General features: G+C 32.7%; 2 protein-coding genes across 2 annotated transcripts; one reads left to right on the top strand and one right to left on the bottom strand.

Moving 5' to 3' along the window:
* Positions 1-2,716: 2,716 nt before the first annotated feature.
* LOC110704923 (auxin-induced protein 15A-like) lies at positions 2,717-3,535 on the top strand. The gene has a single exon (XM_021882730.1). The coding sequence runs from the start codon at positions 3,018-3,020 to the stop codon at positions 3,327-3,329; it is 312 nt and encodes a 103-aa protein (XP_021738422.1). The 5' UTR covers positions 2,717-3,017; the 3' UTR covers positions 3,330-3,535.
* A 6,824-nt stretch (positions 3,536-10,359) lies between these two features.
* Positions 10,360-12,849, bottom strand: LOC110705210. The gene is made up of 4 exons (XM_021883066.1): positions 12,584-12,849; positions 11,052-12,010; positions 10,891-10,978; positions 10,360-10,799 (listed from the first exon to the last, which is right to left on the bottom strand). The coding sequence occupies exons 2-4, from the start codon at positions 11,339-11,341 to the stop codon at positions 10,452-10,454; spliced, it is 726 nt and encodes a 241-aa protein (XP_021738758.1). The 5' UTR covers positions 11,342-12,010; positions 12,584-12,849; the 3' UTR covers positions 10,360-10,451.
* Between the last annotated feature and the right edge of the window lie 1,026 nt (positions 12,850-13,875).

Genomic DNA, 13,875 nt, shown 5'->3' with positions numbered 1-13,875 from the left:
AGTTTGCAAGTTTTATTTTTAGTCTCACAAATTTACTATCACTACATATGTTGCGTGGTCTCACCATTTATCAATATCACCGAAGACTTACTTGTTACTCCTACTTCTCTAGCTAGTCCCCTTCAATCAAAAGGAAGTGCATGCTATCTTTTCTCTTTGATTTGCGTTTTTTATACTTCATACTTGTACTTAATTATTTTTCTACGTGTTTTTACAATCTTATGATCATGTAAAGTAACTTTGAGGCTTGTTTCAAAAAAAAAAAAAAAAAAAAAAAAAAAAAAAAGTAACTTTGAGGCCTTAGAAAAATAGAAAGTAACCATGTCAACGTAACCATGTACAATTTCATGTCAAGGTACATAAAAATTTGACATGGTTTCACATGTGAATGATTTTTTTTTTCTTCTAAAAAAAGCAATAGAATGATTACAATACAGAGATCACAAGAATAAAGACTATACTATCATAAATTCATAAGTATAACATAATACAATACAGAAACACCAATATCATACGTATAACATGAAATGATATTTTATTTATTTATTTATTAATATTATTATTATTGTTATTTTTTATTTAAGTTCAAAATATCCAACTGATTGATCACAAGGATAAAGACTATACTACTTTCAAGTTAAACTTAGAAGTATTGAAAGGTAACCCTAAAAAGCCTAATTTGAAAGGTATAACTCAAGTAGGTCAAACCTTTTGGAAGTGGCATACAATGTTGATTAGAACTAAAGAGAAGTCATTTTCTGATCTAATAATAATGATTAAATTAGATTCTACATCATGTTTTAGTGGTCTTGTCATTTGTCAAATGTGCATGCATTTGTGGGCAAAATTGCATTTGATAAGTCAATTTTAATGGTAGTAATTCGGCCCCATATTAGCTTTTCTTATGGCCATCAAATTAAATTAAATAATTTTGAAAGCAATGCAATTAAGTTAATGTAAAGTCTACTCATATTATAATTTGTTAGAGATTAACGCTACTAATAATAGAATAATATGTCAATTAGTATTGCTTGTTGTTGGCAAAAATCATAATAAGCAATAATAAGTAAGTGAAAATCTTATAAAATATTTATTGTGTTGGATTGAATTAAGAACTTGACTTTTTATGCTCGAGTATTTTTTTCAAAGATTCCCACATTAGAAGTGGGCTCTTATCCATCTATATTTGCGAAGAAAATCCTATAAGTCCACTCATAGATATGAGTCTATTACAACCATACATCAAGTAATGATAATTCACCACCTCATTATAGTACCAACAATCGCCTTAAGAGGTAATGACTATCAAATACTTCATATATCACTAATTAACCATCATAAGACACACATCACCACAATCGCTCAAGGTAATATAGTAAACATGTAACATGTTACATGTAGCCATATGTACATGAACTAAATAACACGATCTCACTACATACACCTTTCCAAAATATTACCACAACTTTAGTTGAGATTGTTTAATCTGTCAACTCTTTTGAGGTTTCCAAGTTCGACAACACATTATTTTTTCATCCCTTAATTTGTTTACCTTGTTCCTATATATACAACATAATATGAAGCCACTATGATTTTTATCCCTACCTCCTCCTCACCATTATTATTGTATTTGATGGTATTGTTGGAATGCTGAATGCCTTGAATCTGGAATATCTTGTGACCCAACAGTACATAATTATAAACTCATCAATAAGGGTAAAATAAACCTATTCTTTATATCATTACTTTGTAGTTTGTACTCTAGCTCAGCTCGTAACTTTTTAAAAACCTTTTTTTCACATGAATGTAGCTAACATATTATTAACGAACTACATAAATTTTTTATTTTTCCACCCATCGTAAGATGTAACAACTATACCCGGCCCGTATAGCTTCCATAACCATTTCTCTATCATTTTTAATGCACACCACCTAAAATTTGACTCTTTCGAACATATCCACGACTCTCCCCCACAAAGCACACATGCAAATGTAGGTGTATACTTCTAATCCACTACATTGTACGTCCAAACCTGAGCATGATACATTGCTAGCTTCTAGCCACTTTAATTTATTTATCTAATAGTTGGTATATCCACTTATCTTACATACAGAATATAGTATACACTTAGATATATATATTGGTTTTTATTTTTTTTCTTCTTAGTTAGCAACAAAAATATAACCCACGTATTAGCATGTGATATGTCCTTGTCTCCCTCTTTATTGATGTCAAAAAAGCAAAATTGGTCCAAAAGCTTCATTCTAGTTTTGTGGTCAAGTCGACAATTCCTATTGGAAAATACGGGGCCACTTCCAACAACTAGAATGAATAATAATTAGGTTCAAACACAACCACACAGATAATTATTTCTTTCGTCTCACTAAGATTGTGACCTCATTTAAAATATACAGTTTTTTTAATCTGTTAGTAATTGCATACAGATCGTAAAAGTATTAATTATGTATACCATTAAACAAACTAGGCAAATTAATTTTAATAAGACTGATATAAATCAATAATTATTTTCATACATAAGAGAACTTTAGTGGAACGAAGGGATTGGAGTTGTACTTATACAACAAACTATGTACTAGACTACTACACCAACCTATATATTATACACTCTAACTAAGTTCATATTATAAAAATGAATTTAATTAATCCCTTTTTTATTTTAAAATTTATATTTGGGAGAACTTAACATATCAAGTCTATATGCATTGCCTTGGACATTTTCCTAAGGCAAATTGGGTAATCATTTAAAAGAATGGGCCTCCTTGTCTACTAAATGCTCAATATATACAACTAACAAACCGTGGGTGTGATCCGCAAATCATAGTGTAATTACATTTACACCCCACGGTAATATTACAAACACTATATAACCCTTTCATGCTCAACTTATCATTTCATCAAACACACTCAACTCAAATACTACATACATACATAAAAAAAAAATACCACTAAAAATTTTAAGAGAGTGAAGCTAAGAACAACCAAAACCAATATTATCATGGGTATTCAATTGATGGAGAAAATGCAAGCAAAGAGAATTCTTCAAAGAACTCTATCTAACAAGAAGACGCGGTCACCTTCAAGCTCGAACGCGGATGTACCAAAGGGACATGTCGTAGTTTACGTAGGAGAGACTTACAAGAAGAGGCAAGTCATCCCAATTTCTTACTTGAACCACCCTTTGTTTCAAAATGTACTTCATGTGGTGGAGGAAGAGTTCGGGTATGATCATCCCATGGGTGGTCTTACAATCCCTTGTAGCGAAGACTATTTTTCGAGTCTCATATCTCTCATTAGGTGTTCGTCGTAAGAAATTGTTAACTAGTTATATTACTTCGTACGTAGTAGTAGATTATTTATTAATTAGCCATCTTAGCTTTTAATTGTTCATCATGTTTGTCCATGGGTTGGAATGATCGACCATGTATACCTTCATGATTAAGATCACGGTAAAAATTGTTTATTTTTCAAATTTTTGATTGACTAATTAAATTATGTGATCTTCAAGACACTGTGAATTATATATGCATAAATTATCTCATTTTTCATGATAGAATATATAAATCGATTCTGGGTTTCAACCATAAGCTTAATTAAGCTTAACGATTTTTTTTTTATTTCCTTATCTTTAACATACAAACTTGGATAATATTACAACTTTTTCTACCAATAATATACATGGTGATTTAATCTACTATACACTTTTATGTCTTCATCTAAACATTAAACTTTATGATACTGTATCTCTCACATGGAGGAACTTAGCTACCCTCCATTTTCTCTAACCTTTTTGTCTCTAACATTTTGAAAAAAAAAAATATCTTCAAATTAAACTTCAAATTGCTAGCTACTACAAACATTTGGCTAGCCTTCATATATGACCTACTTATATTTGTGTCTCTTTCATATTATCGATGTTATTTTCGTTATGTTTTGAGAAATATCTCTTAGAATGAGGAATGGCTAAATTGGCGTACGTATTTTATGTCTCTTTCTTGATTACAATGTTATGTTCTTTTGCTTATACTTTGTTTGGTATAATTGGGTCATAAATTTGTTTCTCCTTCGTGTAAGGCGTCTTTTCTGCCCATCTTTTAGTGTTACATTGTCTCTTCGCTTACAAAATGTTCATAACTTGAGAAAATGATATAAAGATATGACAAATCCTTATTAATACTTTGTATGTAGTAGTATATACACATCAAATTGAATGTGAAGATCGATCTCCGCCAGAAAAAAGATACATTGTCTAAATTATTTAATAATAGTCACGTTGGAGATTGAAAGATCTATTAATGGTATTATATGCGAATGATTGTACTTTACATTTCAAATGATGGACCATCGGATTGAATTTAATTAGTTATCACATGAATAATTCAAATTACACTATCAAAATGTTACATGACTATTAAATTTGGACAGATGTAGTTTTTCTTTTCTTATTTAAGAAATGAAATTTGAAAGTCGGCATGATATATATTGCCTCGCGCAAAGGCCGAGCAAACAACAAGAATGTAGTAATTAGCTTCCCTTATTGCACCAACAAAAGCAAGAAACACTTGGTAGGATTTGGTGTTTGATTAATCATGTATATCCATTTATATAACTGTAATAGTATGGGCACCAACACTTCTATTATAAGCTGGGAAAAAGCAACTCATCATGCAATAGTATGGGCATAAACTCGTACACAAAATAGTGAAACTTCTATGCTTCAATTTTTGAGTTAATTATAACTATATATATATTGATAACATCTTATATAGTTTTTGATCTTATCTGAAGATGAGTACATTGGCATGTGATTTAAGAGATGAATATGGGTAAAATTGGTTGATATGTTTCATAGATAATAATTGGACTAAACTTGTACTCTTCCAAAGGTTTAAGAGAGTTACACAATTGGCCGGTATGCATATATATAGATACTACTACTATTACTACATATGTATGTACACATATTCCGTTCAAATTGAAAATCAACATAAAAATTGATTTTTAATAACGCTTAACACACAAGATATTATTGTAATAACTTAACATGTATCCATGGGCACCACTTAGATAAATCAGTTAGACAAACCGTATCAATCTCGATTTATTATACCAAACTAGCTAGCTAAGTGATTCATCATACAAGTATCTATTAGTAGAAGTACGTGTCTATAACACCATAATCAATCATAGACTAAAATATAAATCAATTCCATATCCATATCGCCAATATCGGATCCCCTCTAACTTTATCTCCACGTACTACAAATACTATCTGGAAAAGTGAGAAAATTAAAGTAAGATCATTGGTTGATTTGGTTGTTCCTTTTTTGCATAATAGATAAATCATATTTGGAAATTAATAAGTGCGAGAAGTGAATCCCAAGGATGGGATGGACCAACTAACTAAGGATAAATGGAACATTTTCTTTGCCTACGATAAAAATTGAGTAGAGTAGGAAAAAAAAAATAAAATTATGGAATATAATCAACTGAAAGAGGGAAAAACTTTGTGGAACATAATATAATGTGTTTGAGAATAGTTTAACAATGCTCCAACTCCAAGACGATAAAGTAAAACTTATTTTATTTGAAAGAGAAGGTATTGCGAGACTTGCTTCACCAATAGTTTATTTTTTACGAAAATAACAATGCTGAGTAGAATGTTTTGTTGATTTATTTACGAAAATGTCATTAAATAAAGGATTTTTGTTTATCACGAATATAAAATTGTATTTTCTCCTTTTCTTTCGGCTTCTGCTCAACTTGTTGTGGCATGCAAAGTTGTTCAGAATCATTTTTGTACTAGCAAATAGCACGGAATAGTACTAAAGAAAACAGCTAAATAAAGTAATGCTAAAGATAATGGTTCTTACTTTCATACAATCCTTTTGCGCCAAAACTAACTCAACCAGAAAACATGCAATAAACTTTGCCAAACTAAAATGCATGTCTACCTATGTCCAATGCAATGACCAATGGGAAGAAATTTCTCGAGCTCCAACTACGTAATTACAATTAAGACCTAAGTTTGTTGCACCACTTGTTGTAAAATAATTGGTATATCCGACCTCTTAATAAATCGATCTTTTAAAATTATTATATTTATTTAGTACGGTATTGTCTCTTGACACTTTAAAGTTTAAACGTTATAGTGTCTTTGTAAGGCCCTGTTTGATTCACCTTAATTTTGCTGAATTGAAATTATTTTTACTGAACTGAACTTATTTTTACTGAACTGAACTTAATTTTACTGAACTGAAATTATTTTTACTGAACTTAAATTATTTTTATTGAACTGAAATTATTTTTACTGATTTTGTATTATAATTCTTCTTTAAGAAAACTGAATTTTACTGAACTGAACTTATTTTTACTGAACTGAAATTAATTTTACTGAACTGAACTTATTTTTACTGAAGTGAAATTATTTTTACTTAATATTATTTTTTTAAGGTGAAGAGAACATGGCCTAACTAATAAATAAATATCTTCTACAATATAGATCATGATTGTTGAGTATTATTTTTGACAATAAATAAAGTTAAGTATTATTACCTTATACTCCATATAAATTAAATTGGAAAGGTTAATTAAGTCTCTCTAAAGCTAACATGAACGATAAGTGTGTTACATAAAGTCAAAATTAAATAATGCAGATATTGGTAAACAAATTATTATGTGATGTGTGAAATTTGGAATATATTGACAAATAAACTTTGATATATATAGCTAGCAAGTTGTTAGTTATGTCTGCCATGTACTATACTTACAAAATGGAAAAATAAAACAGAATATAACTCTTATCATATAGGCATAAATAATTAAATATTGAGGCGATCCCAAAGGATATTCAAGCTAAGCTGTTTTATTGGAGGACCTGAGTGGAGTGATGCAGACTAAAATGGTGCCGGCGGGAACATTTAATTAGCTAGTTTTCTTATGTTAGTTTATTTTTTCTTTTGCTTTTGTTGCTCCAAAGTCCAAATATAGTACTTATCTGAAAATAATTACTAAGAAATTAAACAAAACGCAAATATATTGAATTAGAATAATTCACATCTCAGATATGATGAGTACAAAACTTTTTGAATATTTTGATCATGCACATAAATGGCGTCTATTGCTTATATTATACGCAGGAAACGGTGGACAATTTGCAATTTTGTCTAATAAATTTCTCAACATATAACGAATCCAAATGGCACACATACTTGCCACATATAATTGATAATTCCATGTGATATGTACCTGAAATCCTTAAATTTGTTCATAATCCAAACAACATAAAAAATATTGCAAAGTTTTCAAATATATTAATTTACATAATATAAAGTTTTTATAGAGAATTCTATTACTATGCTCAAGTTGCTATTGAGATAAAATCTTTCTCAATTTGCACATTATTAATTATATTACCCTATTTTCATCTTAACTCTTGTCTCTTAACAAATTAATTTGACTTCTTTTCTTATGATGTATATATATACACACAATTCAAACCTATTAACTAAATCAATCAATTCAAGTATAACTCTCTTAGCTTATACTTCATATAGTTTCTTAACATATATACTTGATCATATCAACTCTTCTAAGATTGATATGGCAATCCAAATCAAAGAAATTTTTCATACTAAGCAAGTAAGGCAGCTTATATTTTCGATAAAACAACGTTTTTCGAAACAAAAATTAGCCATACTACGAGTACCTAGAGGGCACTTTGTAATCTATGTAGGCGACGATGAAGAAGAAAAGAAGCGTTTCGTGGTTCCGATTTCTTACTTGAAGAACCCTCTATTTCAAGAACTATTGAGAAATGCTGCCGAAGTTTTTGGTTATGATCATGGAAAAGATGGCTTAATTTTGCCTTGCTCTGAAATTTTCTACCTCAATCTTGTATCTCAATTGAATAATAATGCATGCGTGATTAGATAACATCGCTAACCATGCAAGCACATACATTCTTTCAAAAACTATTTTGGTTATATATAATACACCTACATGATTACTATTCTTTTTTGTTAAAGGTTATGATTGATGGGAATTATTTAATTGATTCAATTTTAATAATTTCTGCTTCTTATACATAGACTGATAGATAAACTTACTGTAGCATAACTCATCACTGTTTATTAATCTCTTTAAATACACGATAAGAAAATGTGAGATTCAAGAATGAAGATCACTTTAAACTATAGATATATATTGAAACCAGCTACAAAGTAAATTAAAAAATCAAAATGAAAATCGCAATTGCTTTTGGTAATCAACACGATATTAATTTTACAAGTACATTGCTAAAACTATCAAAATATTATTCCTTCAAACTAATTAAAGATAATTCTCACCATATAATAGTGCATGCATACATGCAAATTAAATAACTGTACTACTCGTACAATTAATGGCAACGTTATTATTAATTACGTACAGTGTGTACGTGCTAAAATAGAAAATGTTGATTACATTGCACCTCACTAAAAAAATCAATTAAAAGTAAAGTTTAAGCTAGTTGACTTAAAAAATATGGATATATTTCAAGTAGTACTCCGTATTAATCATGTATATTTCATACAAAAGTAGTAAAGCTGGTCAAATGCTAAAATCAAGCTTACACATTGAAAGGCTATATAGTCAAAGAGTTGATTAATTATGAGGTGATCACTTCCTGCATATGGGATCACGTGATTAATCAAGCATAACATTATTAATTATCCATTATGTCAGCATGAAATATTGCAAATTTGTAATTAATTGGCATTATAGGACCATGTGGATCCAAGGCTGATTATATCATTATCTGGTGTGATAATTAATTAATTAGTACGTAGTAATGTAGTGTTATCATTTAGGACTTTGTAATATGATAATAATAATAGTGGTTAGGATAATGGTGGATATGAGAAGTGATTATTAGTGGTAATGAAATACTGTTGGTTTGGATGGTGGTTGTGATCGTGTTGGGGCCGAGTACGAGTGATGATGGTGGTCGGATGTATGGTGATTGTAGTAGTGGTACCGATGGTGGTTGTGGTAGCGGGGTTGTAGAGGAGTTTTAAGGGTTTGAGGGAAGCACCTATCTAGGGTGGGTGCAATGTCCAACCAAACAACATGAATAGAATTAAGGGTATCAATTTTTTTTTTCTTTTCTTGTAGCTAATGACTAGCAACCTCTTAGTGAATTAGGTGGTTTGGGTTAATCGTTCACCTTATATCAATGTCACATTGTACAATAATCAAGAAGAAAACAAAGGCCATTTGTGATACTATTTACATTCTATTTACTCGTATTTTGGAAGTATTACTGGTTAACTCCATTATGTAAAACACAAACAATCTTATACTCCGTATGAAGATTATAACAAACAAATGGAAGAAATTTGCCAAAATAAGCTTTAATGTTGTATTTCTAAATTATTAGGGCAACATTAAATTTTACATTAGTATCATTCCATAATAATTATATGTCATCAAAAAGTAATCACAAGTATCAACTTACATTATCCCGTATAATTTAATTAATTTGGTACGTGGATCTACAATAAATGTAAATAAATAAATAATTTTGCATTACAGGGTAAGCACACTTCAAAAAATTCCACTCCATCTAAATATCTAAAATATTTGTCATGTTACTCAAATCCCTAGTAATTAAAAGTCTTTAAATGCAGGAGGATAAGCTCTAGAGATCTTTTCACATGGGAAGAAAATCAAAACTCTAGAACATTCATTCATTCAGTTGCCAATATTTGATGTTGTCTTTTATAGAGCTCTTTCCCAAATTAAAGTCAAGAAGAACCGCAATTCCCAAATTGCAGCCAAATCTTTTTATTTTCCCATTCTACCGTCCACGTAAGCACTGGTTAAAAAACCGGTTTTTTTTTTTCCGGTCCAGGGTAAACCGCTACTTGAAGTAGCGGTTTCTTTGCAATAAACCGCCACTTCAAGTAGCGGTTTCTTAGTTTAAAACCGCTACTTCAAGTAGCGGTTTCTTAGTTTAAAACCGCTACTTCAAGTAGCGGTTTCTTTGCAATAAACCGCCACTTCAAGTAGCGGTTTCTTAGTTTAAAACCGCTACTTGAAGTAGCGGTTTGTTTACAAAAAACCGCTATTTTATGTAGCGGTTTATTTTGGAAAACCGCTACTTCAAGTAGCGGTTTACTTTGAAAAACCGCTACTTGAAGTAGCGGTTTACCCTGGACTGGTTTTTTTTTCAAACTTGCATAATCACTCAAAAAAAAAACCTGCAAGTTGTGTACCTGTAAAACATGAGATATATAGCATATTTTCAACACAACCACCATAAATAACAAGTTTATGAAGATCTAAGGAAGTCGAAATTGCAAAGTCGAATATTTTTCAATTGATTAAATATAACAAAATCCAATTCTAAGCATTTACAAAAAAATTAGTTTAGTTCCAAAATATACACTTAGCTCGGGTGTTGCTTCTTCCCATGAGGTGACGATGAAGATGATGCAGCTGTCTCCTCTGGAATGTCATCCAGGCCAACTCCAACCCCAGACGTAGTGTTGCTACGCCGTCGGTTTCTCTGATACTGGCGATGCACTAGTGGAGGAGATGTCATGATAGTATGCTGAGAAGGAGTCGGTGGACGGAAGGCACGTGCTGAATGGCCTCCACGATGAGGTGGTGGTCTGATCGGCATAGTGTGCACAGTAGAAGGTGGTGGTCTGATCGGCATAGTGTGCACAGCATAGTGTGCACAAATCTCCGGAAGTCGATCCATCACCGCCTCAGTATATGGCTGCCAAATCATCTAATTCCCAAAACAAGTATGTCAACATGTATATGACTAACATAATGGAAGAAATACAATGCACAAAAAAAAAAAGAAACACCGATTATACCTGGTCCTCGCGCTGATGGTCAAACACATCTCTGTAGTATGGTAGTCCAGAAGCAGTATGCGCACACGATAGATGGACACGTAACCACCTGTAAAGACATGTTAATAATAATTCTTGAAAGATAGAATTGTAAGAACATGAACTTGAAGCAAACATTGTACCTGCACGCCAAAGGGTCAACACCTCGCTGATGCTGAGTCCCCAAAATGTCATCCTCATCCTCAGCCTCAGGGTCCTCCTGTGGCGGATCTCGAGGCCTCCTAATGTATGGTCGGCCAATAGTAATATGCTCCCACGACCACAACTGTAGTAGGATGAGCGGGCCTCCAATCTTGCTGACATGCTCGACATAGCTGCCGATACAAAAAACCAAGAGTTGCACTCCCCCAGCTGTAGGTCGAAGTTGTCTCCCAGTCTCGAAGGAACGGCAAGTAGTAGAGTGACACAACATCGCCACTCTTGTCGGCGAACAGAATAGATCCCATGAGAGTGAGAATGTAAGCACGGTTATGGCGCTGAACTGTCAAGTCATCAGCTCCCTCTGGCATCTGTGAGAAGTGACGTCTGAGCCACGTCAACTTCAAAGTAGATCCCTCCAGAAACGGCTTACCGTTATCATCATGGCCAGGTCGAACTCCCAGCAACTCCTCAACTAGGTCATGCCATCCCTCAAATGGAGGTCCAATGACAGGAGGGCCGTGCACTCAGACCTAACAGGACGGAGACATCCTGTAAAGTAATGGTGGCCTCACCTACCACTAGGTGGAAAGTATGTGTCTCCTGCCTCCACCTCTCAACCAACGCCGTAAGAAGAGATCGATCAAGCAAAAACCCTCCTCCCAAAATCCTATGTACACCGTAAAACCCAGCAAGCCTAACGTACTCTAGTACTCCGCCATCTACCCTCCACTCACGTCCCACGCTGACCATATGCTCCCTAACTGAGAGAACTCTATCAGCTACGCCACTCCAAACATCGTGGCTCCTATGGGAAGTCTGCAAGCGTAGAACAGATGGATCAACTGGGCCTGGACGAATCACCGGCTCCATGGATCTTTGTGGACAATTTCTCCACCCCAATAGCAATATAGAGGGTAGTTCGGAACCTCCATGTTTCATTCTAGAAAAGACCATTATTAATCAAAGATATTAGATTGCAAAAATTCATTAACAGTGTGGCAATGTCCTAACATCAAGCAAGCAAACTACACAATTATAGCAACCTAAACTGAGCTATGAAGGTCTTAATACCTCTTGAAGCTCAACATGGGCATAAGTCATGACTACATGTACTTTGAGCTCATGTACTTTGTGTATAGAAGCTCTATTTTCACTTTCAAAATCAGCAATTATAGCAACCTAAACTGAGTAATGTGATCGAAACCATTAATAATTCTACAAGGGTTATATGTAAGGTAAGTAAATCAACAACAACAACCAAAACCAACCACAAACATACATACAATTCTGAAACTCAATAACAACAACAATAAACAAGAACACTAACAACAACAACACAACCAAAACCGAAACTCAATAACAACAACAATAAACAAGAACACTAACAACAACAACACAACCAAAACCAACAACAACAACACATACATACAATTCTGAAACTCAATAACAACAACAAACTCAATAACAACAACAAACCCAATAACTGAATACAAAAAATAATTAGGGCACTTACCACAAACAAGAAGATCAGCACGTTTCTTCTGAAATTAGCGAAGCCGACCACTAAAGTCGAACCCTCGGCGTCAACAGCGGCGGCCTTCGTTGCTGAGGAATGCTCCGGCGGCGTCGGTGGATTCCTTGGCTGCGCCGGCTTCCGTTGAAGGAGGTGTGATTTTGGTGGAAGGCGTAGATGGGATTTTGGTGAGAAGACGAAAATGAAAGAGGAAAGTGAAATCAGGAAATTATACCTGCTAGAAAACCGCTACTTGAAGTAGCGGTTTATTAAAAAGAAACCGCTACCTGAAGTAGCGGTTTATTAGTAAAAACCGCTACTTCAGGTAGCGGTTTTTCTGTAGACCGGATTTAAAATTTCTTCCCCCTGAACCGGTGACGTGGACGGTACTTTGGGAATCTTTAAAACTTTGGCTGCAATTTGGGAATTGCGGTTCTTCTTGACTTTAATTTGGGAAAGAGCTCTCTTTTATAACTTTGCTACAAATCTTATAAAATGGTGTTATTAGCCGTATAGTCACAATCTCACAATATATATGTATGTTTGCATAGTTTTCAGTACTTAAACAAAGCACCCCCACCAAATCCAGAGAAATAGGACCATACATTATAAACATTATTCAATCAATTCAGAATAACATGATCAAATTAATCATGAATGATGGGCGTATGCCATAATTTTATTAAATTAATCAACTTGAAGATTTTACAAATCATTTTCCACTTACATATAATTAGGTTGATTATTATAATTTGATAGTACAGAAAGATTCTTTTAATAATGCATTGGACGCGTATGTGAGTACACTATACAAATCATCAATAGCATTTGTATAGCTAAGTCAACTCATCGATATTGCATGAAACAGTAATGCTCAACAACACTTTTTTTTTTTCTCCAACTATTTAGCTCAAAATATTATTAAGAAAAAGTCTACAATAATAATTAAAAGTCGTGAAGACATTAGTATCATTTCTTATTTATTTAATTATAGAGATGACTTTAAAATCAAGTCATCCTATTCTAAGCCAACTTGTGTCTACCCCGTCTTATACTTTCCAACATGTAACATTTCTTTTTGATGCATCACTTTTTAACTAAAGAAGTTTTAAATTAGATACATCACTTTCTTTCTAATAAGGAAGCACATTTTGATAATCTTCGTTCATTCATAAGTGATTTTCAAGAGGTATTTTTTGAAAGGTAATTGTTACCTTTATATATAATAATAATAATAAAAAAAAAAGTGATTATTATGGTGAAAGGAGCAATCTTATCAGTAAAATATAAGT

This window comes from Chenopodium quinoa, unplaced genomic scaffold, assembly GCF_001683475.1.
Source record: "Chenopodium quinoa cultivar QQ74 unplaced genomic scaffold, ASM168347v1, whole genome shotgun sequence".
In the NCBI taxonomy this organism is placed as follows: Eukaryota; Viridiplantae; Streptophyta; class Magnoliopsida; order Caryophyllales; family Amaranthaceae; genus Chenopodium; species Chenopodium quinoa.
The sequence above is the reverse complement of the archived record's forward strand: the minus strand, read 5'-3'. Positions and strand labels throughout refer to the sequence as shown.

Coding starts and splice junctions, on each gene's coding strand:
- LOC110704923 (XM_021882730.1), top strand. CDS start 3,018: ATGGGTATTCAATTGATGGAGAAAATGCAAGCAAAGAGAATTCTTCAA.
- LOC110705210 (XM_021883066.1), bottom strand. CDS start 11,341: ATGTTGTGTCACTCTACTACTTGCCGTTCCTTCGAGACTGGGAGACAA. Junction 10,979..11,051: donor GTTGACCCTTTGGCGTGCAG/GTACAATGTTTG, acceptor ATGTCTTTACAG/GTGGTTACGTGTCCATCTAT. Junction 10,800..10,890: donor ACCATCAGCGCGAGGACCAG/GTATAATCGGTG, acceptor TTTGGGAATTAG/ATGATTTGGCAGCCATATAC.